Consider the following 27,507-nt stretch of genomic DNA (forward strand, 5'->3'; position numbering starts at 1 on the left):
AATTTTTTTAAAAAGTAACTTCAAAAGAATTAATTTGAGACTAAAAGTATTTGAAATAAATGTTGAAATGAGGACCAACATGAAAATAATAAGCAAATTTAAGCCTTGGGCTTTCTAACTTTCTTGCTAATGTGTTCCTAATGTTTTACATTTTTTACTAGAAAAGCACATTTATTTATCCTTTCATACCTTACGAGTTGCAGGATTTTTAAACACCGTATTCCTTAAAAGCGAAACAGTATAGTTTTCTCTTGAAATTTACTGCCTTTACATTAGCTTGCACTGTGATTCCCTTTGAAGAGCTGAACACAGGACCTATTTTTTTTAGTGAAGCCGTTGTTATTTAATACCAGTAGCTCTCCATTAAAGATCTTCCATGAATTTGTTCCTTTTGTTTTCTAGAATAGCCTGTGTGAGTGCCCCCAGTGTTTACCAGAAACTGAGAGAGCTACACAGAGAAGACTTTTCTGTATACATCTTTGAATATGACAAGAGATTTGCTATATACGGAGAGGAGTTTATCTTCTATGATTACAATAATCCATTGGATTTACCTGAAAAAATTCCTGCACACAGTTTTGACATCGTAATAGCAGATCCCCCCTATCTCTCCGAGGAATGTCTCAGGAAAACGTCAGAAACCATCAAGTATCTGACTCAGGGCAAGATTCTGCTGTGCACAGGTAGGTGCCGGATTGCACGACTCACGAATGTTGACCAGGAGATATTCCAGTCTTAGGTTCCAGGAGTTGGAAGCGATCTTAGAACTCAAATCCGGAATCCACCACTCACTATGTGACCTCAAGCAAGTTACATAACCAGTCTCTCTGTGCCAGGTTTCCTTATCTGTAAACCGGGACTGGTAACACTACCCTCCTTTCAGCATTATTGGAATTAAGTGACATGATACACACAGGGTGTGGTCTGGCACATGGTGAGTGTGCTCTGAGTGTTATTTTTACTCACCCTCATCAGGAATAGTAGCAGTGTTTGATCCAGCCTTACATGTGATGAGAGAAATGTGGAATTGATAACATTAAGCTGAATTGCCCAAGGTTACAGAGCTAGACAGTAGATTAAATTGATCTCACCAGCAGAAGAGTTTTCTTACTGGGGAGAGTGGCGTTCTTTCTTAAGGTGGACATGCGGAGCGTTGGCGGAGAACTAGAACGTTACCTCATGGTCTGTCTCCTTGGGGCGGCCGGCGTCCAGGGCCCCTCAGGCTGGGCCGAGCCGGGAGCAGAGCTGCAGGGGGTCTCTTGTCCCTGAAGCTGGAGAATTGTCACGAAGGTGACTCTGGTCGTCACAAGTAATATTTACCTAAGGGTTATCAATTCAACGGTGGTTTGCTAGCCCTTTGTGCCAGCTGCCAGGCGGGGGCCCCGGCTTCGTGGAGCCTACCTTTTAGTTTTAGAAGATAGGCTGAAAAACGTAACCGAACAGATGGGAGAGGTGATGACCAATTCTGAGAATGTAGTGAAAGAATCAGAAGGGCCCGGCAGGCACTGAGAACCATGAGGGGTGTCCTTCAGGCCGGGCAGGCAGGGGTTCTTGGAGGAGTAGCACTCCAGGGGAGACCTCGAGGGGTGGCTCCCAGGTTCTTAGAGGGATGCGCGGAGCCCTGCCCCATCGCGTGTGCCGGTAGCACGGCTGGAGTGGGGGGAGGGGGCGAGAGGGTCCCTTACAGGTGACAGCTGCCATTGTTGGGACTTTCACTGAAAGCTGTCGGCCCCCAGCTGATGGGACCCAGTTTGCCTCAAGAAGTGCACTTTCACTCTGCCCCGGAAAGGATTTGGGGCGCAGGTGGGAGCAGGTCCTAAGAGGGCGTGTCCAGCCGAGACAGGCATGGACAAGGTGTGGCAGTAAAAAGGCGGGCGGGGGTGGAGCGAGGTGAAGGCAGAAGAGCCCGCTATGCTCGGATGTGGGGGGAGGGGAGAATCCGGGGCGAACCCTGGGTCTCCTGCCTGTGTGAGCTGCAGAAGCACTTTTTGCAGTGGGGTGTCTCGGGAGAGGTGCTCAGAGACACCCAGGGGCTGTGTCCACAGCGGTGGCCGTGGGCCAGGCTGTGGGTGGGACGTGGGGACCAGTCAGCCAGAAGCTGGTGTGAATGAGTGCCGATGAGTTTGCAAGATTAGATGTGAATGAGAGTGGGGTTCTTGACTCAAAGTTGGAAAACACTAGTTCCTAGTAATTATTTTTACTCTCCTTATGTTACTTTGTGGAATGTGCCTTTATTTCTAAATTTCTAAGTGTCTCAGTTTTGGAGAGGTAGGAAAACTATTTTTTAAATTAAAAAGGAGGGGCGCCTGGGTGGCTCTGTCGGTTAAGCGACCAACTCTTGATTTCGGCTCAGGTCATGATCTCATGGTCGTGGGATCGAGCCCGGAGTCAGGCTCCGTGCCGAGCTGAGCGTGGAGACTGGGATTCTCTCTTTCCATCTCTCTCTGCCCCTCCCCCACTGGTGCATGCACACGCTCTGTCTCAAAAGAAACTTAAAAAACTTAAAGCAAAAAAAAATGTTAATTAAAAAGGAAAAAAGTAGGTAATTTGCAAATTTGTTGAAGAAAGTGAAAAAGGATATAAAGAATTGACCTTCCCCCATATTTATTGAGTGATATGATCACCTCATTACCTCGCGTATTCTAGTCTAGAACCCCTCACCACTCGTGGTGGCACAGTGGTTGGTATTTCAGGCTTCGAGTTCACTGGGTCTGTTCCCTTCAGGTGCCGTCATGGAAGAAGAGGCAGCAAAACTTCTTGGCGTGAAGATGTGCAAATTTATTCCAAAACACACCCGGACCTTGGGAAATGAGTTTCGCTGTTATGTGAATTATGATTCTGGACTAGACCGTGAAATCTCAGTGTAGATAGTAACATAACACAGTAAAGGATCCTATGTGACGTTTCTCTCTCACTATTTCCTTGGTAGATTGAAAAGCTATAACCTCCTCCTGTCCCCTAGAATGGGGCTGGCTCTGGCCTGATTTCCAAAATAAAGAATACAGCATCTCATCATGACTTCCTTGTTGCCAGGGCTCGGGATGCCTTTGCCAACTTGAGTCTGTGGATTTGTCCTGGGAAGAAATCTTAGAACCTGTCTAAAATCCGCTCTCCTCACCTAAGTACAGGTTAAAGCCAAAGTACAGACAGCTTAGTGGCTTGGCCAAGGCCTGGATTAGGACCCAGGCCTCTGCCTCAGGCCATCTGCCCCCTTAACAGGCCCATTCTGGCTCTACCCAATGGGCTGCTGATTCTTCTCGGCAGCTTTCCTGGGGCATCGCAGGACTTGTGAAGGGGACCGTCATCTGATCTGCCCCTGAAGGAGATACCACTTACCTCCGTGAAAGGAGGTGATAATTCTTGGAAGTAGTATTAATTCATAATCCTCGGAACTAGAGCCTTCTGGATTTTTCCTTCTTGTCCCTATTTATGGAGGGATGACAGGAGCGCAGCCCGGGTGCCGCACGCTCAGCACCCCCCCCTCCCCCGCACCCTCAGCTAAAGCCACGTCAGCTGCTCCGAGCTGCCTGAGAAAGTGCCATCAGCAAACCAAACACTACAGCAAAAAGGAGGTGAGAAGTCTGCTGGCCTCTGTTGTGCTGCAGAAACTGTTCATCACGCATCCGCATCACAGAACATGCCTCTTCAGCTACCCAAAGGAATGATTTGCTGATGCCTGCAATTGGATGGATTTCAAGGGCCTTGTGCTGCGTGAAGAAATCCAGTCCCCAGAGGTTACCTCCTGTGTTTCCATTTATATAACAACATTCTTGAATGGAGAGCAGATTGGTGGTCGGCAGAGGTTACGATGGGGGTAGGGGGTGGGTGTGGCCATAAAAGGGAGACCTTCATGGAACTGGTCTGCATCTTGACTGTGCAGCGGTGACACAAAACTCCGCAGACAGTGTCACGCAGAACACACGTGCACACGCACGCGTACCACTGGTGAGCTCTGAGTCAGGTGTGTGGGCGGTACGGATGCCCATTCCCTGGCTGTGGTCCTGCGCTTATGTAAGATGTTGCCACTGCGGAGAACTGGGGAAAGGACACACAAGACCTCTCTGTAGTAATTCTGCAATTTCCTGTGAAGTCAGAATCATTTGCAAATAAAAACTTAAAAAATAACCCCTCTGGGAGAGGAATAACACTTCCCACCTCACGTGACTCGCTTTGCTATCAAAACGTGAAAGGCAGCAAAATGTGTCGCTGGCCGGCAGAGCTTTATGTTCTCTCTGACCTGGTTTCCGGCAGTTTCCCCACCGAAGCGCTCTGGCCCCAGGTCCTCGGTGGGGCGGTGGACCCGCAGTGCACGTGGAGGGGGAGCGGGAAATGTTGGCTCTTGAAAATCAGCGAAGGGGGGATGGCCGCTCCCCGTGGGAAACCCCGCCTGTCCCAGAGAGCCTCGTGCCTGTGCCCAGGAAACGGGGGGGGCGGGGAGGGGGGCTTGCCTCCGCCTGCTAACTTTTCAGTCCTCTATTGTTCTACTTTGGGATAAGTTTTCATTTACTTAAAAAAAATCACTTGGTATTTTTATGAGACATTTATATTTTTATCGGTGTATCGGCACCTGGCACATGTGAAGGGTTCAATAAATGTTCTTTAGAAAATAACCCCCACCTTATTATTTCCTCATGAGTCAGTTTAGTAAAAATTACCTAGGCCACCGACAAATAAATGTTAGTAACAAATCAAGTATACAAACGTAATGTGTAACTTAGGAATTGGGGGCACATAGCAGCCTAGAAATACAGAATTTTAGCTTTCCTAGAAGTCTAGCCTTTAGATGACGAAGAGAAACCTTATTCTTTCACAGAGGGTGGGGGAGGGAAGGGACAAGGCTCAGCGCATTAAGCCTTCAATCACGTTGAATAACAGGCGGCCAACGCGTGTTTTATTGCTGCGGACCCCTTGCATGATTTCAATTTTAGGAAACCTGTGTTCACACGTGGCCGCTTCTGGATTTCATCAGAGGCCGGCGTCTCTACCTCTGGAGTCTTGGGAAACACGAGGCGGGGCTGCCGTGCCCCTGGCCTCTGGCTGGCACACACGGGGCACAGGAGCAGTGGGGTGGGAGGAAGGGGTGCCCATGCTGCCCGGAGGCCTGGAAGTAAGCTTCCTGAATTCTTGGGAGCACCCTCGCCTCTCACACCCGACCAAAGCACTTCAAAAGCTGAAAAGGACACGTTTGTAAAGTCCTTTGCTAATTCAGAGATTTGCACCGAGCCACGAAGTAACCATAGTAGGAGGGGAAAGAGGGAGGATGATAGTATCCGGTCTGCTGACCGCCGTGAAGTCCGTACAGCTACTCGGCTGCGTGTTTGGGGGCGATGGGAACGCGGACAGCTGGAACGAACGAAACGCCGGAGTCACTTTTGAAGCCCCGTTTCAGACGGACACTTCATGCTCTTCCCTTTCTCAGAGCAGGAAGCGGGGGCCAAGAATGACCCTTCTCTCCCCTTCGCCTTTGCTACAAGACATGCTGTAAACCGAGAAGTTTGGGTCATTGGCCCCTGCAAGCCGAGCTGCTGGCATTTGTGATGGGTGTTGATCGCTATTCCCAAATGGTTCGGTTTTTCTAAAACAAGCATACGGCGGAGATACTGTCGGTTGGTTGGGAAAAATCTTCAGGAACCAGCACGGCGTGTCCATTCCAAGGGTGGCCACGGAGCTCTTCAGCGACAGACAGAATCCCTTGACGGAACGTAGTCACCGTGGCACATTTGGAGAGGAGGGAAGAAGCTATGAAAGTCTCACGGGCGGAGCCCGGGACCATGAAGTCCCACATCCACCCAAGGCCCGCTGTGAACTGTGGGGAATAATCAGTGTCCTGGAGACCCGCAGGGGGAGGGGGAAGCTGCTCAGCTGAGGCCAGGGAATTTCCCTATTTGATAAAACAGTAATGACCTCTCTCCGCTCCAAGGAAAAGAAGGAAAAAACCCTTTAGTTCTACCAAGAACAAAATTCTGTCCCAATAAACTCTTATTACTCACTGAAATATCTCCCCATCTCCCATCACCCCCCTCTTACTCCAACATATTTTTTTTTTTTCCAAATTTTTAATTCCAATTAGGTAACATTTCTATCTGGTCCAACATATTCTATCTGGTCGCTGCTGCCTAGTGATAGATTTTGTAAACTTTTATACAAAAAGTCATTTTTTAAAATGTTTATTTTTGAGAGAGACAGAGCATGAGCGAGGGAGGAGCAGAGAGAGAGGGAGACAGGGAATCCGAAGCAGGCTCCAAGGCTCCGAGCTGTCAGCACAGAGCCCGACACGGGGCTTGAACTCATGAAGTGCGAGATCATGACCTGACCTGAAGTCAGACGCCTAACCAACTGAGCCACCCAGGAGCCTCACAAAAAGTCATTTTAATGATACATACTTGCTAAAGCAATAGGCATAACCTGGAGAAAGAACAGCTTGGTATTTTTTTAAAACATGGTCAAATCTTTTTTTTAATGTGTTTACTTTGAGAGAGAGTGTGTGTGCATATGCACGTGCATGGGGGAGGGGCAGAGAGAGAGAGAGAGAGAGAGAATCTCAAGCAGGCTCCACGCTCAGTGCCCAGCCCAATGTAGGGCTCAATCTCACGACCATTAGATGGTGACCTCAGCCGAAATCAAGAGTCGGATGCTCAACCATCTGAGCCACCCAAGCTCCCCAACCTGATACTTGTTTTTAATGTCACTTGTAAATCATTGAGGCCAATATGTTCTAATACCTCCTGTGTGCCAGGCACCATACCAGGTGCTTTACAAATGGTGTTCCGTCCTCACAGTGACCAAGGAGGCGGCACCACCCATTATCAGTGAGAAAAATGGGGCTTAGATTCACCCGGCAGCACTTCCTGTGAGGAGTGGCCCACAAACACCCAGCTGCTCGGAGAGCCAGTGCCGGTTATATTTTCGCTAGGGGTGGAGACTGCACCTGGCTTACAGGTATCTCCCAGGGGCTCAGTACCTGGAACACGGCAAGTGCTCGAGAAATATTAAGTGTATGAATATTCCATTCAGAAAAAAAATACAAAGAAAGGTTGCTTTCCTGGTTCTATAGAATGGAAAGCTAATTTCTTCCACTGGGAATGTGCTACCTTTTCACAAGCTAAGTTTAGGTAAGCTAATAATACAATAAAATCGTGATCTTTTCTCCAAATGTTTATTCTCCTCTGATGTTTGCACTATTTATATTTGAGGAGTAACTGGAAAATGTTACCCAGCAGTGGCAGTGACTGAACAATTACCCAAACCAGTGGTTTGAAAAGCACTTTTTAACTTACGAATTTGATGTTGTTGAGCTAGCAATGAAAGTTTGCTCCAAACCTTCCGCTTTCTGGACAAGAACGTACTCCAGATATACTACCACTAGGGATACCTTTTTTTTTCCACATTCACCACCGCTTCAGAGGTGGAACGGAGAAGAAATTCCCAGACTGTCTAGAACTGTCCACAGCTAGCACTTTAAATTTTGAATTTCTGAATTTTTGGAAAATCTGGATTTTGCTCAGAAATGTGTTTTTCATGTACAACTTCTGTCATTATTTAGCACAAGTTGAAAGTTCTCTCCATGAACCTTCCCTCCAGATCGAACTAAGGCTGATTCTCGGCAACTAGGAAGCTAAAGCTCCGGGATTCGTGCAGCCCCTGAAGCTTGAGAGTGAAAGACACTTTTTGGTTTGGCTGGGGTGTCACGGAAGAGAAGACAGACGGACTGCAGGAGCAGTTGATCTTTCAAAGACCAAATGAGACTTAATTTAAATCTCAACCACGGAATTAAGATAAAGTGAAGATTGTTAGCTTCCTCTGGAAACCAGCCGAGCCCCAAGAGAAACGCACGCGGCCAACGTACCCTTCATCCACCGTTGCTTTAATGATTTAAAAAGAAAATCTCGCTTTTACAAATAATGGTGTTCAACCTACAGAAGAGACTATGGATTCAGCTCACGTCGCAGGGTGTGAAAAAGAGGCCCCCAATACTGACTTCTGGGAATCGTAAGTTGGCCGGCTTCTCCCATTCGCTAGTTCCTGAGGCCCTGAAACTGAGACTTCATTCTTGACACGTGGCAGAGATACCACATTCTACCTCTCGCCTCATCCCTCCACCTCTTACTCGGCCCCACTTGCTTTCAAAGCGAAAACAAATGTTCAGCTGTATGAATCTGCGGCCACATGTATGCTCCTGAACGAACCAAGTCTGACATCCCTGGAACCCCTGGCCTGGGGGCGGCGAGCGGAGCCCCGGGGCTTCCCTGTCCTCCGCGCGGCAGCCTGCGAGACCTTCAGCGGAAGCGGGTCACATTTAGCCCCGTCCGCTCTGGTGTGGTCAGCGACTGGGGCCTGGCCGAATCCGGGGACGGCCACCGCGCCAGCCAAAAAGCTTATCTGAAGATTCCAATCGTGCTTCTGAAAAAATCTTGCCAGAGCAAGTGAAAACGAAACGGTTAGAAAATGCACGTGACGTAAAAAGTTCTTAATAGAATTGCTCAAAACTCCTTCTATAAAAATAGCTTTTCCTCCGTTGAAAGCAGTGGAATAAAAAGGCAGGTATGTATCCCACCTTTTTAAAGCAGTTGCCTTCCGGAAGCACCACCTACCACCTGGCTCCGGAGGGTCACCCCTCCCCCTGGAGGCCCTGACGGTGCGCGGGGCGCTGCGGGGAAGGCTCGGAGCCCGAGGGGGCCGCCGACGCACGTTTTCCCCTCGCCGCCTCCAGCCACCTTGGGCGGGTCCCGGCCGCACGCCGCCGCCGGCCTGACGTCGCGTCCCCGGTGACTTCCGGCAGCCGGAAGGAACGCGGGGGTGGGAGGGCGGCCGGCCGGGCCGAGGGCCCGTCCCGCGCAGGCGCGTCCCGTTGTCCCGTTTGCTCGCTGCGTCCTCGCTTTCTCGCCTGCGACGCGGCTCCGGGGACGCGGGCCTCGGGCAGCAAGGGCCTCAGGGCCGGCCCGGCTTGTCGCCGGGGCCGAGCAGAAGCCTGGCGCCCTGCTTGTCCATGCTGGAGTTGACGGCGTCGGCCTCCTTCTCCTGCTCGGGGACGCAGGTGCAGCCCACGGGCACGGTGACGTACTCCTCGGTGTACACCCAGCGGCCGCCCGCGCAGGCCGAGGTCCGCCGCAGGATGACGGTGGGCATGTACACCGGGGCGCTCCGGAATCGTAGGTCCTCCTCCCCGAAGAGCCCGGTCAGGCAGCCCCTGCACAGGCAGTAGGCCTCGGGCAGGTACTTGGGGTACCTGGCAGGGTCGTAGGAAATTCTGCAGGGAAGAGGGCGCGGGCTCAGTTCGTGCCCTGGGGCAACGGAACACACGACGCGCGGAGAGAGGGCAGCCTCCGAAAGATTTCGGCCTCGGGACCGGTAAGCCCGGGGACCACTGGTTACTGGGGCAGGAAGAAAGGTGGGGCCGCAGTTGGCAGGCGAGACCCCGATCTAACAGGTCCACCGCGTGAGTCCGCCGGATGTCAAGCGGTGAAGACAGGGTTTATAGCTACTCTCAGGCCGTTCCTTGACAACGCTCTCAGAGTCTGCGCTAACATACGTAGAAAAGGAAAATGTATATATTCACGCTAATGCCTGAAATTCATCACCAAAGTTACAGCCTGGCAGAGGAAGCAGGCGGCTTGAGAGAGGCCGGGGGGCCGGTGAGCCAGTGGGGTGCTCACTGACAGGTGGCCGGTACACCCACCAGAACCTGGAACAGCCTCTGTGTCTCTGGCCACAACTTCCAGCCCTGAGCTTTAGAGCAGTGGTCCCCGAGGCCCCAGATCTGCCTCCCCTCCGGCCACCCGGCTCTGCAGTCCCAGGTGGCCTGCCCACACTGGTCTCCGGGAAGGGGCCATCTCTGCAAGGAGCAGACACTGGCCACCCGGGCTCTGACAGAGCCATGGGCCTTTGCTCGAGACACCTGTCCAGAAGGTCACAGGGTAGGCCCTGTGTCCGTCTGTCTGTCAGGGTCTGTGTGCCCTCCTCTGTTAAGGGGCCAAAGCCGCACTGGGGCGGGCAGCCTGGCCAGCCCGGAACACTGGGGGAATGAACGCCGGTTTACATGTGATCATTTCCATCCTCCGCCAAGGCTCCCTACTTTCTGGTCGGACGCCAAGAACCAACGTCAACACCTACAAAGCAGCCTGCTGCCACAACGCCAGAGGAGTCTAGGGCTTGGCGGAGTCAGATGGCTCCCTGGGAGGGAAAAAAAAAAAAAAAAAAAGCACCTTCAGACAGAACTCTACCCCCCCCCCTCTGCCCATCATCCCCTTCAGTGAGCCAAGAGGCCATCTGGCCACTAGTGGGGACCCAGGGCCCCTCCCTAATGTCCCCTCACACAGGCGACTGCTATGACCCCAAATTCTCACTTCCATTAATCTCCCCATCGAAAACATGTACAGTCCTCTTCTGAATGTTTCTTCCTCTTCTGGAGCCGAGTCGTAGGGACCCTAAACTCTCAGAGTCAGAAGCCACGACTTCTAACCTCTCAAGCCACACGTTCGTAGCCCTACAACATGCCGAGCCCAGGAGGCCCCCAGTGTGCCGTGCCAAAGGGGCCTATGGTCTAAGCTTTTAAATCTTAAAGGGGCCTATGATCTTAAGCTTTTGAGGTGTGCCCAAAGGTTTTTACAGACAAGAACTCGAGGTGTATGTGGTTTCTCATCCGGGTTTTGTTAACGCGTGCTCTGAGAGCGGAGTGTGGCTGCACAGGGAGGGACAGTGGCCCGAGCTGGCCCTCACCCTGCAGAGTTTGCACAGCTGTACGTCCTTCAGATGGAACCCCCTCTGGACTGGTTCTCCCGTAGGTCCTCGCTGCTAATGACTAAAATTCATCCACAAAGTGAAGAAATTTCCGGTTAAGAAGTGTGTTTGGACCATCCAATTAAAGAACGGGGAGTTAGGGGGCTTAGGAGAAGTGGGGGCGGGTGAGCGAGTAGTGGGATGCCCAAGACAGAGCTCAGGGTTTCTCTCGGAAAGGAGCTAAAAGGTGGGCAGACGGGCAGTGCTGGCTGTGAGTGGGGGCGTGGGGGGGTGGAAGCCTGAATGGACTTGAAGCATGGGAGTGCTGGGACCATTAGACCGATTGGCCAAGAGGCTTCTCCGTCGAGAAGCTCGTGTCGGTGAGGCAAGTGTTAACTCTCGGTCAGTGGCTGGATGAGGGTGGGTGGCTCCAGATGTGTCAGGAAAGGACATGGGTTTCTTTTTCTGTTTGGATCCAACGTCTTTGGACGTTAGTGGACTGAAGCGTGATTGGGTGGGGAAGAGTCTAGAAGCGGCCATCTTCACACAGCAGCAAGTTTACTCGCCGCCAGCTACGTGCCATTTACACAGTCCGAAGGAACTCGGGGAGCCGTGCATCCCAGAGCGCAGAGCGGTGGGTGAGCTGGACGGCACCCGCCGCACGTAGACAGAAGGGAGGCCAGGGCGCCCAGGAACCAGCAGGGTGCCACAGAGCAGGAGGGTGACCGTTACACCAGAGGACCCAGGCCCACCTGCCACTGGAGCCTGCCAAGAGGGACATCTCCAGGTACCGGCCACTGTTTGAATGTGGAGGATGAGGTCAGAGGAGAAGTCAGCAGTGACTCCAAGGCTCCCCTCTGGGGTGCCCAGAAGAATGGGAGCAACATCACGGGGGGCGAGGGGGCCTCAGACACAGGTGTCCCTGCTGGGGGCTTAGCGCTCGGTCACAGACCCCTTCCGCTTCCCTATCGAACTACCCGGGCAGAGTCAGGGTGAGAGCTGATAAATCTGTGACACGCAAACAGGAGCAGGGCAGGGTGGGGCCGTCAGCACAATCGAGTGATCTCCGAGGCCCCGACGCTGAAACTACACCGATCTTGTCTCTTCATCCTTCCCTCCAACATGAACACAAAAATAGTAGCTGAAAAAGACTTTCTGAGCTTCTTATCGCTACTCTTTCCTGAGTTCTGCCATCAGGAGCTTTTGGAACGTGGTGAGCCCTCCCCTCGCGAGGACTGATGAAGCTGTCCACTGTAACGTTCCAGCTTTTTCAGCCTCCTCTGTGAAGCCTCATTCCCACCCCTCACTGGGGTACGCGGGTGGGCTATGGGGGTCCGTGTCGGGAAGAGTCCAAGCCCTTTGCCTTGCCTTCAGAGGCTTCCACCACGTGGTCCCCACACCTCTCCAGCCTTCGTGTCTCGTCCCTGGCGCGTCCCAGCCTTCGGTCACCCCCAAGCAGAGTGCCCCCTGCAAGTGCCTCAGCTAAGCGTTTGCTCGATGCCCTCGCCCCCAAACCAGTGTCGACTCAATGAAATCTTGCCATGTTCAGGGTCCAATTCAGATCATTAAAAGTTTTCCAATTCCCTTAGTCAGTTAACCTCTTTATGCCCCACATCCTCCTAACACTGGGTGCCCGTGAGATAGAGCTTCACGTTCTCTACGCCTTCCCCTGGGAGGGAGGAGTCGGGGCCGTATTTCTACTCATCCTTGTGGCCTAGCATGAGAATAAGAGTTCGGTGGCTGGTGAGCTGGTGACAGTGGGTCTGGACCACACAGCTTCATGGCCTTCATACCCTGAAGTCCATATGAGACCGTAACTTAAAGTTCAAAGGAAAAGGAAATTGTAACGCCTCCAGTCACCTTCAGCATTCAGTCAACACCTGAGTGCCAGTGACGTTTCGGATAGTGAGGATGTAGGCGAAACACATATCTACTGTACGTCCGGGGAGACAAACGCACGCACACTCAGAGGGTGTATCCAGCCATGGCAGCGGGGGAGGCTTCCCAGCAAAGGTGGTTCCTGGCTGGATTCGTCCAGATGAAGAGGGGGGAAAGGGTAGTTAGGGCACAGGGCAGAGCGTACAGTGGAGGGACTAAGTCGGTGCTAGGAACCACGGCCTAGACGGGGAACTACAAGATGGGCTGGAGCCATCTGTGGAGCCTGGGTCATTAAGAGGCCTCCAGTTCACGGCCAAACTTGGATTGGACCCTGAAGGCAGTGGGAAGGATGTTAAAAAGGTAAGTGATCCCATCAGATGGGATTTCAGACAGATCTTTCAGACTACAGGGTAGAAGATGGTCTGGATTCCTGGAGAGAGATACTGGCTGAAGGTGGAGATTTTTAAATTATTAGCATATAGTTAATGGTGGTTAAGTAAGATCATTCAGGGGAGTGTGTGGAGAGACAAAATGAAAGATAGGGAAAACCAAATTTTTTTTAGTTGTAAAACTTTTTTTCAGTTTTTCAAAATTTTTTTACATTTATTTTTTTTAATTTATATCCAAGTTAGCGTATAGTGCAACAATGATTTCAGGAATAGATTCCTTAAGGCCCCTTACCCATTTAGCCCGTCCCCCCCTCACAACCCTCTGTTTGTTCTCCATATTTAAGAGTCTCTTATGTTTTGTCCCTCTCCCTGTTTTTACATTATTTTTGCTTCCCTTCCCTGTGTTGATCTGTGTCTTAAAGTCCTCACATGAGTGAAGTCATATGATATGTGTCTTTCTCTGACTAATTTCGCTTAGCATAATACCCTCTAGTTCCATCCACATAGTTGCAAATGGCAAGATTTCATTCTTTTTGATTGCCAAGTAGGGGAAAGCCAACTTTTAAGGGAGAAGATGTCTCATTGTCGAGATTGCCAGAATCAGGAGTGGCGTTCCCTGAGCCAGGGAAGGCAGATGCTTCAGAGGGGCTAGTCAAAAACTGGAGTTGATTGGGCTGGTTTACTGGAAATATAGGGACAGAGGAACACGTTAAATGGCACCGTGAGGATATGACCAACAACATACAGAATGTGGGAAACTCAGCACATGTTTGTTCCAAGCGGGAAAGGGAGGAACCCAAAAGAGCATTGAGTAGGGTGACCTAAGCCCCGGGCATGGGGTGTCGCTGACCTGCTTTACACCTGCTGTCTCGGTGCAGTCGTGAGTCGAGCAGCCTTCTACGTGCAGTGTCTCCTTTTGGATGAAATATCATGGCTGCTTAAAAAACTTATCCAACCCAAACCGAGGGACATTCAACAAAACAACTGACCACACTCTTCAATGTCCCAAGAGACAAAGACCCGAGGGACTGTTGCAGGCTGAAGGCCACTAAAGGGTCCGGACCACCAGAGGCAACGTGTGAGCCTGGGCTAGATCCTGGAGCAGAAAGGGGGTATTGGTGGGCTGCCCTGAATAAGGTCTCCAGATTATAGTACTGTTATCAATGCGTGTTTCCTGCTCTTGATAATTCTGCTGAGTTATGATGCTGACGTTTGGGGAATCTGGCTAAAGGGTACATGGGAATTCTTTGTACTGATTTCACAAATGTTTTTTGTTAGTTTGAAACTATTTCAAAACACAGACTTAAATAATATAACAGAAAAAATACAGAGAAAAAATTTTTAAGTTTAAAAATGCTTATAATCGAGGAATTTTGACCTGACTGAATATTAGAAGATATGAGGGAAGTATTAACCTCCAGTGTGTTAATGGTACTGTGTGGTTTTATTTAACAGAGTCCTTATCTTTTCGAGATACACATGAAATACATGAGTGTTCACACACACACACACAAATAGTGCTAAATCCTTGTGAAGTTACACAGTGCCCTGGGAATTTGCCAAATGGAAGGTCTGTAGTGATTATTAATTCGGCAGAATTTTTAAGCTCCCAAGGTGGGCACTGGGAGAGGGTGTGGCCCCTCCATGAATGCTCAAGCCAGCCCCCCAAAGCAACACAAAGCCCACAGACCACCCTGAACGTGCGGGTGGCTCAAGGCTACTGTGCCAGGGAAGTCCGAGGTGGCTTTAGAGAACAAGGAGGGCTGAGTTGGACGAGGGAGGGGGAGGAAGTGCTGAGCAACCCACCCCCAGGGCAGGAAAGCTGGAGACCAGGTGGGTGGGAATCTACGAGCAGGTGGCTGCAGCTGGAGTGCATGCCTAAGAGTGCAGGGGGTGAAGATTTAATAAGAAATGTGACGGGTACAGGAGCCTTGAAGATCAGAGCAAAAAGTCTGATTTTACTTTCCAGACCACCAGAAGCCACACAAGGACCCGAAGCACGTAGAGACATGATCAGTGGATGTTTAGAGAGATCATTCTGATAGTGGCATAGACCCAAGTCCAGGACACAATCAAGGCTGGGGCAGCCTCTTCAGACTCAGTTTCCTCCTCTGGAATGCTCGTGTGACCTGGGGGCATCAAACATCCCTTTCGATTCCAAACAACTGGGATTTGTCTTTCTCTGCACCATAGCGCGCATGTACCGACCCATGTACCAACCCATGTACCGTCTGTTAATGACGGGAGAACTGACAGTCACCTGATGCTGTGATGGTCAGACGGCTCATCTGACAAAATATCTACCCCACCCCTACCAGGCAAGTCCCCCCAGACTGAAATTTCCACTGTCACAGTAACACCTCTGGGCTAAGGCATTGTGACAGAGACATCTGCCTGCCCCCGCCTCTGCCTGGTATGTGGGACACAAAACATAGTAAGAAGGCGTAAGCACTGATGGTTTTCAAATCGTGGTTTTATGACCAGGAGGTTTCTCTTAAAGTAGAAATGAGCTACCAAAGGAGGGGATACGATGCATATCGCACCCCTGACACCCAGTATTGTAGGTATCGACGCCAGCAAGCACCGTGGAAGACAAAAAGCTCAAGACACGTTGTGAAGGACACTAGTTGGGGGAGGGAAAAGAGGTCAGGAGAAAAGGTCTGGAAGCCTCAGATGGCCAGGGGACAGACACGAAGCCAAAACCTGTCACCCCAACCTCCTGCCTCAAGACTGAGGAAATTACCAGCTTGGAATGCTTCCTGGTTAAGGAAAGCCGCCACAAAAACGAGACAGAAGAAACTCCAACAGGGAGCCTTTTCTCTTACCAAACATGGAAATGCAATCCAGCAAGAACCCCGCACGGCTGTCTTGCCTCCTCGTAAGCAATAATTCTTTTGTCTTCACATTTTCTGCATGCTGCTCCGTGGAAGCTTGGCACGGGAACCTACTTGAAACAAATCAAGTTTTCCCCTCTGACGGGATCCAAAAGTGTCCCTGGGGCCACGTGTGAAGCTTGGCTTGAGCGGATGACAGCTGGCCCAGCTTAATCCAAGAACAAAGGACGAGTCCTCCAGGGATGATTAGAGGTGATTGAAACTGAGCTTGGAGAGGAATGTAAGTGGCAGAGGAGACAGAAAAGAGCACTGCCCCTGGGACCCTGAACTCGGTAGGAAACAATTCGAAGCGCTTCCGCGAGGACTGCCACCAGGAGAACAATGAGTACGTTCCAGCAGACAGAACCGCAGCCACGCGCTGCGCTCCGTCTGATGCCCAAGTATAGCCGTGGGATTTACTGGCCCAAACCGGCCGGCATGGCTCACCTGCCCGCTTTGCGAAACATAGACTTATTTTGATCTCAAAACAGCAGAGGCCCAGGACGATTGCTTCACAGCCATTCCAAGACCCCAAGCCCAGGTACAAAGTGGGAGAGAATGCCTTCTCCAGTTCCGACTGGGGACCCACAAGGGCTGAAAAGGTGTAAGTGCAAACGAAATTGCCTCAGGGGTCATGGTTTGCCAGATCGTAAGGTCAATGAGTTCAGCTCAATAGACTTTTTTTTAAGGGCGGGATGGAGTCACTACGAGACTTGAACCTAAAATTTCAGCCCAATTTAGTTACCGATGGGGACATTGGGCAAGTCATGGCCCCTGCCTGGTTCTTTGTGGTTGAGTAGATGGGTCTGATCCAGTCTACTTCCCCGAACTTCTTGATGGCAGGACTATTAATGTGTTATTTTTTATCAATGTCTTCTGCTTAGAAAGGACACCGTAATCCATGGAGTTTCTGAGATACCAGAGAATTCCCCAAATTAATCTGGAAAGTCAGTGCAGTTCTAAGCAAAATCCCAGTAGATTTTTCTTAGAACTTGACAAGCTGATCCTAAAATTCGTAGAAAGAGAAAAAGTCCAAGAATACTCTAGACAATTTTGAAGAAGACGGAGGGGGACTCGCTCTACCAGATATCAAGAACTTCTGAAACCACAGTAATACAAAGACATCTGGCAGCCCTCGGGGAAAGCTGAGGATAAGCAACTTCCCTTCCTGAGAGCTAAGATTCCTCTGAAAAATACCCGTCTTTCTGCCCGGGAGATAGGCAATAAAGAGAAGGCAGAAGCAAGAATTTCCAAACCGTGGTTTTCGGACCACCTGCATAAGAACCGCGTGGGAGTCCGTTAAAAACAGATTCTCACACTTGACCCTTGAGTCAGGAGCTCCACATGCCGAGAAGCTGCCCAAGTGACTCGTCTTGCTCACTTGAAGTGGGGACACCGACCGTCAGCAAAGTCAGCAACATCCCCGGGAGGTGGTTAGCCATATGTAGATTGACTGCGTTGACGGCAAACAACCGGATGATTGCCTTTTCCCAAATTTCATGATCCCACCAGTTGCAGGAGTCTAACTAATGCAGAAGGTCACTGTTCACCCAACAAGCAGTTGGCATTGTAGAGGATGGTGTGCAGATCTCACTTGCACTTCCCCGGAGACACACAAAAGAGCTTCCGGAACCAGTGATCACTGTTCCCCCACCCCAGAGATCTGCAATTCACGGCCCCGGCGTGGGGCCGGGGTGTTGGTAGTTTTTTAAAGCCCCCTAGATAATTCCAGAATGCAGCCCTGGCAGAGGCCATTACGTCTCCAGGTCTAAGAGAGATAATGAGTCACTGAGATGGGGTTTGTGTAACCTTCCAACCTTGCCTTTTCTCTTTGGAACCAGCCCCACAGCTGGGAGGGGGTGGTTATGAGACCATGGGGGAAAGAATGGTGCGTGACGAGGCCCAGAGCTGCTACGGGGGGGGGGGGGGGGGTTCTGTTCGCCCGCCAGGGAGTAGCCGGGGTCATGAGGACCACAAACAGATTCCCTCCACTGGAAAGCTGTGGCCAGCAGCCTGAGCTGCACCCCCGCCTCCATTCCCCGAGGCCTGAGAGGGCCAAGATCTTCAACGCATGCTGCCAAGGAACTCTGGAAAATGCTCTTCTGGCCCCTCCAGGGAAACATCAGTTGTGCATTTCTCCTGAAAGAGGACATGGAAAAAATGGGCCTGGGAGAGCAAAGTCTGACCTGGCACCTGATGCCAGGAGTCAGAGCCCCAGCGGGCTTCACCTGGCCCTCTTCGCCCGCCAAGGAGAGTTAGGGGTCAGCCCTGCCCCTGTGTGGGGACTGAGGTTAACTTCGCTGTGATCCTGAACTTGGCATCGGGGTCGGCCCTGAAGCCGAGCCAGCGAGGCAGGCTCCAGAACTGACCCGGCTCTCCTGCCAACCAGGCTGGCTCCGGGCTGCTGGGAACCTGGAAGGGCTCCGCCTGTCCGTCTTCTCCCTTTATTCAAGGAGGAAACTGAGGCACCCACAGGGCGAGGGGCTTGTCCAAAGTCTTCTCCTCACCTAGCTCAGCCCCTCGCACTGTCCTGCCCGCACAGGCCAGCTGCAGCTGCGCGAGTCTGCTCTGCAGAGGGGAGAGGAGGGGGGTTGTCGGTAAACTAAATCTACAACCAGAAAATCCATTGACGCCACGTAAAATCTGCTCATCCGGGCGATCAGGGAAGCCTGGAGAGACAGTGATGGCTTGGAAAAGAATGTGGAAGACAATTTAGAGAAAAAGCTTTCCCAGAGGAAGGGGGAGAAAGGGAAATCAGAATGAGGGCCAGAACTGCTCAAAGGGTTTCATTCTTTTGTCACGGCAGATGCCACACATTCAGTGCAGCTGGGAAATATCTCTTCAAAGGAAAAACATAGCTCATGCCCACGGGGTGGCTTAACTATCTGCAGAATTTGGGTTCAAAGCCATCTTTGATGTGTCCGTCCTTGGGGCAGGCGAAGCTCCTGCGTGCAGAAGGGTGGCGCCCACCTTGATCTGAAACGAACCAGCTGCTGCCATTCATTGGTTACGAGGAATAATTTATATCAAAACATTAGCTTAGACTCTATTTAATTCTGGAAGAGTCCTCAAGTAGATCACTCTCTTTGACCTCATTAATTTGGTGAGCAGGGTACTGTCCTTCAAAATCTTCATGTGTCATTTCTGGAAGACAGACACCGTAAGGAATTTCACTTCGTGGTATGTGTGTTCCTTCCAGGACTTGGCTCAATGTTTCTGTTGGTATTAACGGTACAGACATTTTATTCAGGTGAGGAAATTTGGAAGAGGTGACGATGGGATGAAATATTATCATCATCCCTGGCTGCTCTCAGAATGCCAGAGCAAAGCCCGGGCAGTTGAAGAAAATAACTATCAAAGCAAAACCACGAGCGCATCTATTTTCAGAAGAGAGACTTTAATCCCATGACAATGCTCCGTGACAATGCTCTTATTTTTACCCTGGGAAGCAGTGATAGGTGCAGTAGAGCCTGCAGTATTGAGTAGCTCGGAGAAAAAAAATCTACGCGGTACCGAGGCGAATCAAAGGTCACTTATCCATAAAGAGCTTTTTGGGGGGCAAACACCAACATTTCTTCAACGAGGTGCTGCGGCTCCTTCTCTACAACACGGGGCTTGCTGAGCAGGGCACCCCTCCCCCCCCCCCCCGCCGCCTTGCCCTCTGTGACTGGAGACCCCCCACCGGGCAGGAGGGGGGGGCGCGCTGCCCTTGCCCTGTCCCCCCTCCTCCCCGCCCCTTCCCCGGCCCTTCCGGTCGTGCGCCAAGCGGCACCTGTGCCGACGCACCACGTACAGATACCCCTCGGAGGCAGACAGGCTTTTCTAGTTGGTTCTTAAGCCATTCGAATAACCGGAAGATTTGAAGCAGGGACGCTGGAAAAAGTGAACTTGTTGAGGGGAAACGTTACGACCGAGACAGGACGCCCCCGGTTCCAAAGATCGCCCGGGACAGGCCTCCCCAAGAAGCCAGGTCCCGGGCGCGGGAGCAGGCGGGTCGGCGCGGCGCCGCCCCCTGTCGGTCACGGTGGGCGCGGCGGCACCGCCGAGGTCCCGGGCCGTGGCCCCTCCCTCCCCGTGGGGACCCTCTTAGTGCCGGGACCCAAACGTGCGAGTGCCCCAGGGGAGAGGGGCATTTGAGAGAAAGATGACATTTTAAAAGGGGGCTGGGTGCAGCGGGGATAATCAACATTACACTCCCAACTTTTCTCGCTTTCTCTCGTTAACGTTCATTCCTTTCACGCTTGTAAAAGCGACACGATGAGGGGAAAGTGGTGTGAAAGGCAGTGCCCGGTGCAGGCAGGAGGCCAGCGGCAGGGACTGCGCTCCGAGCACCGCCCGGGCTCGCCAGGATTTGGAGTGGACGCCAGCGCTGCTGCCGTGGCCGCCCCGGGAGACGGGACGGTTGGGGTTGGCTGGCCCGACGGTCTGCAGCGGGGGAGGCGAAAATACGCTTCCCGTTCCAACCCTTCCCGACGAAAAGTCCTTCCCGAGTGCGGCATTGCTAAACCTCCGACGATCGCCCGACCGGAACGTGAAGGTCGTCCCGGAAATGGGCATCGCCGGTCTGGCCCAGGGGGCGGTGGTCACCTCGCCCGACCCACGCGTGAGCCGGAAGCTGTTGCTGCTGCCGTGCCCCTCTTCCTGAAAGTCACCTGCTGAAAGTTCTGGAACTAGGGAGTGGGGCCAACTTGGGTTCCGCACGGGCACGGGAAAATACCAGCCTAGCCCCTCTGGCGCGGGTGCCGTCGGACTCTCCTTTGGCTGTTCCCCCACCCCCACGGCCCCTGCCAGCCGCGGGAAGGATCTGCCCCCTGGGGGTCTCACCGCGTCTTCCAGCTCCAGGGTGGTGGCTGCCTGTGTCTTTCTTTTTCTTTCTTCTTCTTTTTTTTTTTTTTTTTAATATTTATTTATTTTTGAGAGAGAGAGAGAGAGAGAGAGAGAGAGACAGAGCATGAACGGGGGAGGGGCAGAGAGAGACAGGCAGACAGAATCCGAAGCAGGCTCCGGGCTCGGAGCTGTCGGCACAGAGCCCGACGCCGGGCTCGAACCCACAAACCGGGAGATCATGACCTGCAGCTTAACAGACTGAGCCACCTAGGCGCCCCATGTGGGCTGTTTCTAAGTCACTCGCTCCCCCAACCCCCCCCCCCCCCCAGTGTCCTGTTCTCTCTCTTCTTTCCTACTCCCCCTGTTTCTTCTTTCCATTTCTTCCTTGCCCTTCCTCTGATCCTGGAGTTATTGTCAAATAAATTTAGGTGCAGTCTCTTAAATTCCCAGGAGGAAAAGAGTTATATAGAAAAGTAGTAAAGCTTAAAATTAAATTGTTGTGCATGACTCCCATCCTAGAGAAAAGCTATCTTTAGACCACGACCCAAAATTGAAAAATATAAACAACTTAAAAATTATTTCGAGTATCGGTGGGTGTTTATCTTTGAGGTTTCAACGTAAATGAGTGATGTGTACCTTAAACCTTAATAAACCTCAATGTTCTTCCAATACATTTCTTACTATGTCAATTTGGCTTTGAAAAAAAATCTTAATGAGCAATCACATGGATTTTATTTTTGGCATTTTGTTTCTAAAGCTTAAGAGAAACAAACATGATGCCACAAAGTAAATGACAAAATATTTTTATATTCTGGAAGTTGAATGCTGCTTTTCTTACTAGCATACTGATGGGAAGCATGGGCTGAATGGAATCAGAGGTCCGGGTTAGGCCCTGGCTCTACCATTTAATGCCTGTCCCCTGGGCCGATTTCATGCCCTGTCCAGGCCTGGGTCCTCGGACGTAGCACGGCCCAGCTGTGGGGGCACCAGGGCTCCATCGGATCTGCGGGACCTCCTCGGGAAGCCCTACGGCCTGTCAGGGCAGTTCTTTTCAGACCAGTGCTCTCCCCACATCCAAGGCCGTTGTTACCTGCTGAATTTTGTTTCTTCACTATCTGCTTTTTCCTCACAGTTGGAGAATTTCCCTTTCTTCTCTCAATTTAAAAATTAAGATGTTTTTGAAATAAAAAATACATGCACATGGCAGAAAATTCGAAGGTAACAAAGGAGTGAAAAGTAAGAGTCCTTCCTACTCTCTGTCCCCAGTTTCCAGGCTCCCCCCCCAAAAGGCACCATGATAACCAGGCTCCAAAGGGGCCCCAGTGTGTGTGTGTGTGTGTGTGTGTGTGTGTGTGTGTGTGTGTGTACATTTTCAAGTACCACTTTATATATGCATATGTTATGTAACAGCTTGTCTTCTAGAACACAAACGCAGGCAGCCTGCCGCCCTCACTACACTGCACGTTGCCATATCCGCCTGTGGGCAGTGATGGGCTGCTCGCCTCAGGCGGGTGTGCAGCCACCCCATTCCTCTCTCTGGCTGTTTTTATGGCATTTTGTCCAACTAGTTGCCTTTTGGGGGATGTTGGGATGGAACTGCTGGGTCGAATTTGAAGTGTGGATAGCTAATACCCGCTTGTCCCGATTCGTATCCTCTGCGGTATGAGAATGCCTTCCCCCGCCTTGCCAAGAGAGCCTGACGGGCACCCCCAAAATAAATAAAGGTTTCTCAGCATTGTTTTGATATGTATTTCACTTACGGTGCCTGAAATTGGGCATCTCTTGGTGTTCCACACGACTGCCATTCGATCCTCCTTCCCCAGGAACCGGCCACAGCTTCTGTTCCTTGTTTCAGTACACATTTTTGCCACTGGTTTACAGGAACTCTTTAGGAAAGGAGCCCTTTGGGACGTGGGTTACGTCTCCCAGTTTGCCTCTGTATCTTTCTAATTTTATTTTACTTTTTATTTGCCAAGAAGAAATGGCATATAATTGTGTAACTGAATTTATCGGTCTTGTCTTTTACGGCTTTGGGGGTCTGTGAGCTACTCTCTAACGCTCCACTCCAAGGCTGTAAATATAACTGACCATGTTTTTTATGTGTTTGTGGTTGTATTTTTACATTTAAATCTTTGAATCATTCGGAATTTATTTGTACACGGAAGTGAGATAGAACCGTGTTTTTTCCAGCTGGTCACTCAGTTGTCCCAACACCATTTATGGGATGATCCATCCCCACTAAAAGTAAAAAGCCACCTTATAATCCAGATTTCTGTTTTAAATTCTATCGTATCCACCTAAGTGGTCCTTTCTGTGCCTTTCAATATTTCTGACCGACAGTCCGTTTCCCGTCCATCCTCCTTAAGAGTTCTGACTGTTTCTAGCCTTAAATACCACTTCCAATTCCAAGCTCATGGCTGCACGGGGAAGCGCACTCTTCCCCCAGGTTACACAGGCACCACGACACCACGAGGAAACCGATCCTATCCTTCCACACACCTTCTACACGCAAGAGCTTTGGAGCTTCCCGTGCACTGCTTTTCCCAGGCTCCCAGGGACTCAGGAGGCAGCGGGAAGTGGTCAGAGGCCAGGAGGGCAGAGCCGGCTCCCGGCGGGAGAAGGCCGGGCCTGCGTCAGCACCCAGCAACGTGCAGTCCTGACCAGTGCCCATCCCTCGAAGACTGTCCTTCCTTCCGAGGGGGAGAGCCTCCGTTTGCTCACCGCCATCGCTAACAGTAAGACAGATAACGCAGATGATGCCACCAGCCACCTGATGCAGACGTAACCCCCGCTCCCCGGCTCCGCACAGCACAAAGGCTCCACGGGCAGACCTGGGCAGCCTAGGCCAGGACCGCTCCATGCCGTGTGTTGCTCTTGTCCGTGACCTCCCTTAGCCATTCCCTCCTCCCTGCGGCTCCTGGATCTTTCCTAGGGGACACAGGTGTCAGTCCCCAGGAAAGGTAGTAAGGACGACTCAATTTAACGTACTATGCAGAATTCTAGGGCTGACAACGCCTGACCCGTGCTCCAGCCCCGATCTCTCCTTTGGCCTGCCACCTGCGGGCCACGTGGTCATTCACGTATCTGCTCCTCTCGGGCACATAAAACTCAACGGGCCTAGTGCTGAACTTCCTTCCTTCCAAAAAATGCTCCTCATTCACTTTTTCCATTTTGCTTAAATACCATCAACAGTCCAAGCCAGCAATGTGGGACGTGCCCAACAGGAGGTCTTGAAAAATCACTGCTGTGTGTTACGCTTCTGCCTTTCGGCCCGCAGCCTAGTCTGGGAGGCATCTATTTGCCAGGAGAGATTAGAATTCATTGTAGAAAAATGCAGAGGTAGCACTTCTGTCTGGAAAAGCCAAGCTGTTGTTTTGAGAGATCTTCCAAGTTTCTCTAATGCTATTTAGCATATCAAAGGTATAACATGAGCTTGGAGGAAGAAGGATGATATAAAAGTCCACCCTTTTGGGCTGTGGGAATGGCGGGAAGAAAGAGGGAAAGCAAGAGAATGAAGCCACCATAATGAATGGTTCAACATGTGTGTCCTGCGGGCATCAGGTGAATGAAGAGATGATGAAGGCAGGAGGTGGGGTTCTGGGCCCACCGTCCATGGTGGGAGGGAGCTCAGCCACAAGGGAACTCGGTTCTTTGCCCAGTAGCCAGGAGAAGGTAGGCCCACTGAGCAGCAGGTGGAGGCTTGGAGAGGCCTAGATTGGTTTCAGACAAAATCATTACATTTTCTCTGCACATCTTTTTTTTTTTTTTTTTTTTTTAAGGTTTCTTATTTATTTTTGAGAGAGAGTGTGAGCAGGGGAGGGCAGAATGAGAGGGGGACAAAGGACCTGAAGTGGGCCAGACAGCAGAGAGCCCGATGTGGGGCTTGAACTCACCAACCATGAGATCATGACTCGAGCCAAAGTCTGACGTTCAACCGACTGAGCCATCCAGGCAGCCCTCATCTATCTATCTATCTGTCTATCTATCTATATTTATTTATTTATTTATTTATTTATTTATTTATTTATTTATTTAGAGAGGGGGGTTGGGGCAGAGAAAGAGAGAGAGGGAGAGAGGGGATTCCAAGCAGTCTCTACTCTGTCAGCATGGAGCCTGATGGGGGCTCCATCCCATGAACCCTGAGACCATGACCTGAGCCGAAATCAAGAGCCGGATGCTTAACCGGTGGAGCCACCCAGGCGCCTCTCTCTGCACATCTTAATAGCTGTGTGGACTAGAGCCTGGAGGCATTACACTTGTTCTACCCTTTCCTTCCCCCTCACTCCCACGTATGATCAGCATGCATCACGTCCTGTCACTTTCACTTCTGTAAGTAATCTCTTTCAAATGGATCCCGGTCTCCTTTTCTCCCCTGCCACCGCCTGAGTTCAAACCCTGCCTTCTGCCGGAAGTACTGCGCTGCGTTAGTCCGGCGTCTCCCCCTCCCATCCCTCCCTCGTCAGGGAGGGCTTCCCAAAACACAAAGCGGTCACACGACCTCCCTGATCAAAACACACCCTGCAGGATGCATTTCGGACTGGCGGCGTTGCTCCTAAGGCCGAACCTAGCTCCCGCTCCCTCTGCAGCCACTGCCGGCCACGCGCCAGCACACCCGCCCTCGCGCTTCTTCAGGCTCTTCCCCCTTCCCATCAGCCACTGCTTCCCTCGGGACCACCCTCGTCCTCGCTCTTCCACTGAGGCCTCTTCCACGTGTGGCGGTGTCCAGCTGGCTGTGAGCCCCTCGACGGCGATGACAGTCCGCCGAAACAGCGGGGAAGAGGACAGTCGTAAGTGCGCGCTGGACACACCCCGGCCTCACTACTCCCTGTCAGGCCCCAGGGCACCCCGGCCTGCCTCGCGCGCTGCTCCTTTCTTCCGAGATGACCCCTCTACCGGGCCAATCTCGGAATCACGTCCACTCTCCGGCATCCATTTCCAACGCCACTTCGATCCCCCGCACCGCTCGACACTGTCCCACTCTGCGGCTTTCGCGTCAAGTCACGTGCTGCCTCGCACGACGGTTTCTTTCCCAATTATCCCCACTCCTCCCTTAGACTACACTCTCAGAGGATGGGCCCCTGACGGTTCAACGCTCAGCAGCGCCTGGACCGCCACGGGCACTCCAGAGACGTCTGTGGCCTGCCACACCAGGACTTCCACGCAAGCGCCTCCCGTACAAAGCGCTGGAAAACTTCATGAAGAACCACCTGGCTTGGTCCTCCGCGTAGCCCATCGAACTACACACCTGGCCAAGAACAGGTACTCTAGAAACGTCCGTTCCACACCCTACAGCGAGACGGTAAAGAGCGGGAAGCACGTTTCCTCCCAGGGAGGCGACAGGGCTTCTGTGGGCACGAACCGCTCCCCACCCAGGTTCTGCACCTGCTCCGCCCCTCCCCCCCCACCTGCCCTTCGTCGCCCCGTCCGCCCCGCCCCGTCCCCCCCTCCTCCCGGACCCACCTAGCGCCCTCCGCCCCACCCGCCGCCTCCCGCCGGCCCCGCCCCGCCCCACCTGCCCGCCTCCCGCGCGCCCCGCTCGCCCCGCCCCTCTCGCCACCCCGCTCGCTTGGCCCCCGCCCCGCCCGCCCCGCCCCGCGCGGCCCCACCTGCCCCGGCCCCGCCCCGCCCGGGCCCCGCCGCTCACCTGTAGGCCCACGGCGACACGCTGCGCAGGTTGGTGGGCGGCCGGAAGCGCCGGTCGCCGGGCCTGCCCCCTGCCGGGCAGCTCGCGTTGCGCGCCTGCTCGCGCGGCCCCAGCTGCAGCGTGTGGTGGAAGGCGCCCAGCACGCCGGCCGCCAGCCGCCCGTACAGCTGCTCCAGGAGCTCCTCGGGCCGCTCGGCGCAGCCCCGCGGCCGCGCCGGGCGTCTGCTCGCCCTCAGGGCGCCCGCGGCCCGGCCCGGCGCCAGCGCCAGCAGAACGCCGACCGCCAGCATCCAGACCTGCGAGACAGGCCGCCGCTCAGCGCCCGCGCCCCGCCGCGGTCTGGGAGCCGGTGGGCGCCCCCGCCCCCCCCCCCCCCGCCTCTCCGCCCCCCCCCCCCGCCCCCGTCGCGCCGCGGACCGTGAGGCCCGCCCGGAGGATGGGTGCTGACCAGACGGGCCCCCGAGCGCCGCCCCCGCCCGCCCGCCGCCCCAGGGGGCCCCGGGGCCCTGCCCAGCGCCGGCCCGCGCGCCCCGGGCCGCCGCCGCCGCCGCCGCCCCGAGCCGGGGGCCGCGCGGGGGGCGGCTGCGGGGTGCGCGTGTGCGTGTGCCTGCCGGGCTGCTGCGCGCTGGGCTGCGAGTGCCTCTGACGGCCGCCCGCGCCGCTTACCCCCGCGCGCGCCATCCCCCCGCGGCGGCGACGACCTCGACGCTCCGCTCGCCGCGCCCGGCCGGCCAGCGACGCCGCAGCCCGCCGCCCTCAGACTCACGCCCCCACACCCTCGTCATCCGCCCGCCTCCCTCCCGCGGGGGCCGCGCGGCCGAGGAGGGGCCGGCGCGGGGTCCGGGGTGCGGGCCGCCCCCCGAACCGGACTCGGCGGCAGGAAGTCCCCCTCGGGCGTCTCCTCCCCCGCGTCGGCAGGCGCGCGGGGACGGGCGGGCGGCACGAGGTCGGCGGACCGGGGACCGCGGCGGGGCCGCTCCGCGCGCGTCGGGGACTGGCGCGCGCTCGCCCCTGCTGGACTGCGCGAGCCCGCCGGCCCGGGACCCCCCCGCCCCCGGCCCCGGCCGTCTGGAGGACGGCGGCGCCGACTCGCACCGGGCGACTGTCGCGGCTCCCGAGGCCCGGGACGTGTGCTGCGCGGCGGCCGGCCCGGCCGAAGGAGGCCCGCAAGGAAGGAAGG

The 27,507-nt window shown here is 53.3% G+C and overlaps 2 protein-coding genes across 7 annotated transcripts in view; one reads left to right on the forward strand and one right to left on the reverse strand.

Moving 5' to 3' along the window:
- The window catches only part of EEF1AKMT1 (EEF1A lysine methyltransferase 1), a 37,405-nt gene extending 21,971 nt beyond the window's left edge, over positions 1-15,434 (forward strand). Inside the window, exons 4-5 of one of the 4 annotated variants that reach the window (XM_086715275.1) lie at positions 403-683; positions 2,725-3,012. In XM_086715275.1, the coding sequence (XP_086571401.1) occupies positions 403-683; positions 2,725-2,867 (424 nt within the window). In that variant the 3' untranslated portion in view covers positions 2,868-3,012. Of the gene's footprint in view, positions 1-402; positions 684-2,724; positions 4,611-7,543; positions 8,554-14,952 lie in introns of those variants that run through there. The other 3 variants (XM_086715277.1, XM_086715279.1, XM_086715278.1) reach the window with 3 other exon arrangements.
- On the reverse strand, positions 8,796-27,306 carry IL17D (interleukin 17D). 3 transcript variants are annotated; one of them, XM_086715271.1, is made up of 3 exons: positions 26,994-27,245; positions 26,328-26,623; positions 8,796-9,247 (listed from the first exon to the last, which is right to left on the reverse strand). In XM_086715271.1, exons 1-3 carry the CDS (start codon positions 27,006-27,008, stop codon positions 8,929-8,931), a joined length of 630 nt encoding a protein of 209 aa, XP_086571397.1. In that variant the 5' UTR covers positions 27,009-27,245; the 3' UTR covers positions 8,796-8,928. The 3 variants fall into 3 exon arrangements, with proteins under 3 accessions (XP_086571397.1, XP_086571399.1, XP_086571393.1); XM_086715273.1 differs by lacking the exon at positions 8,796-9,247 and adding an exon at positions 18,627-20,736 and having other exon boundaries at positions 26,994-27,306; XM_086715267.1 differs by lacking the exons at positions 8,796-9,247; positions 26,328-26,623; positions 26,994-27,245 and adding exons at positions 18,627-20,736; positions 23,183-24,751.
- Between the last annotated feature and the right edge of the window lie 201 nt (positions 27,307-27,507).

Source organism: Puma concolor, chromosome A1, assembly GCF_028749965.1.
Source record: "Puma concolor isolate L17-30 chromosome A1, mPumCon1.1.hap2, whole genome shotgun sequence".
Lineage (NCBI taxonomy): Eukaryota > Metazoa > Chordata > Mammalia > Carnivora > Felidae > Puma > Puma concolor.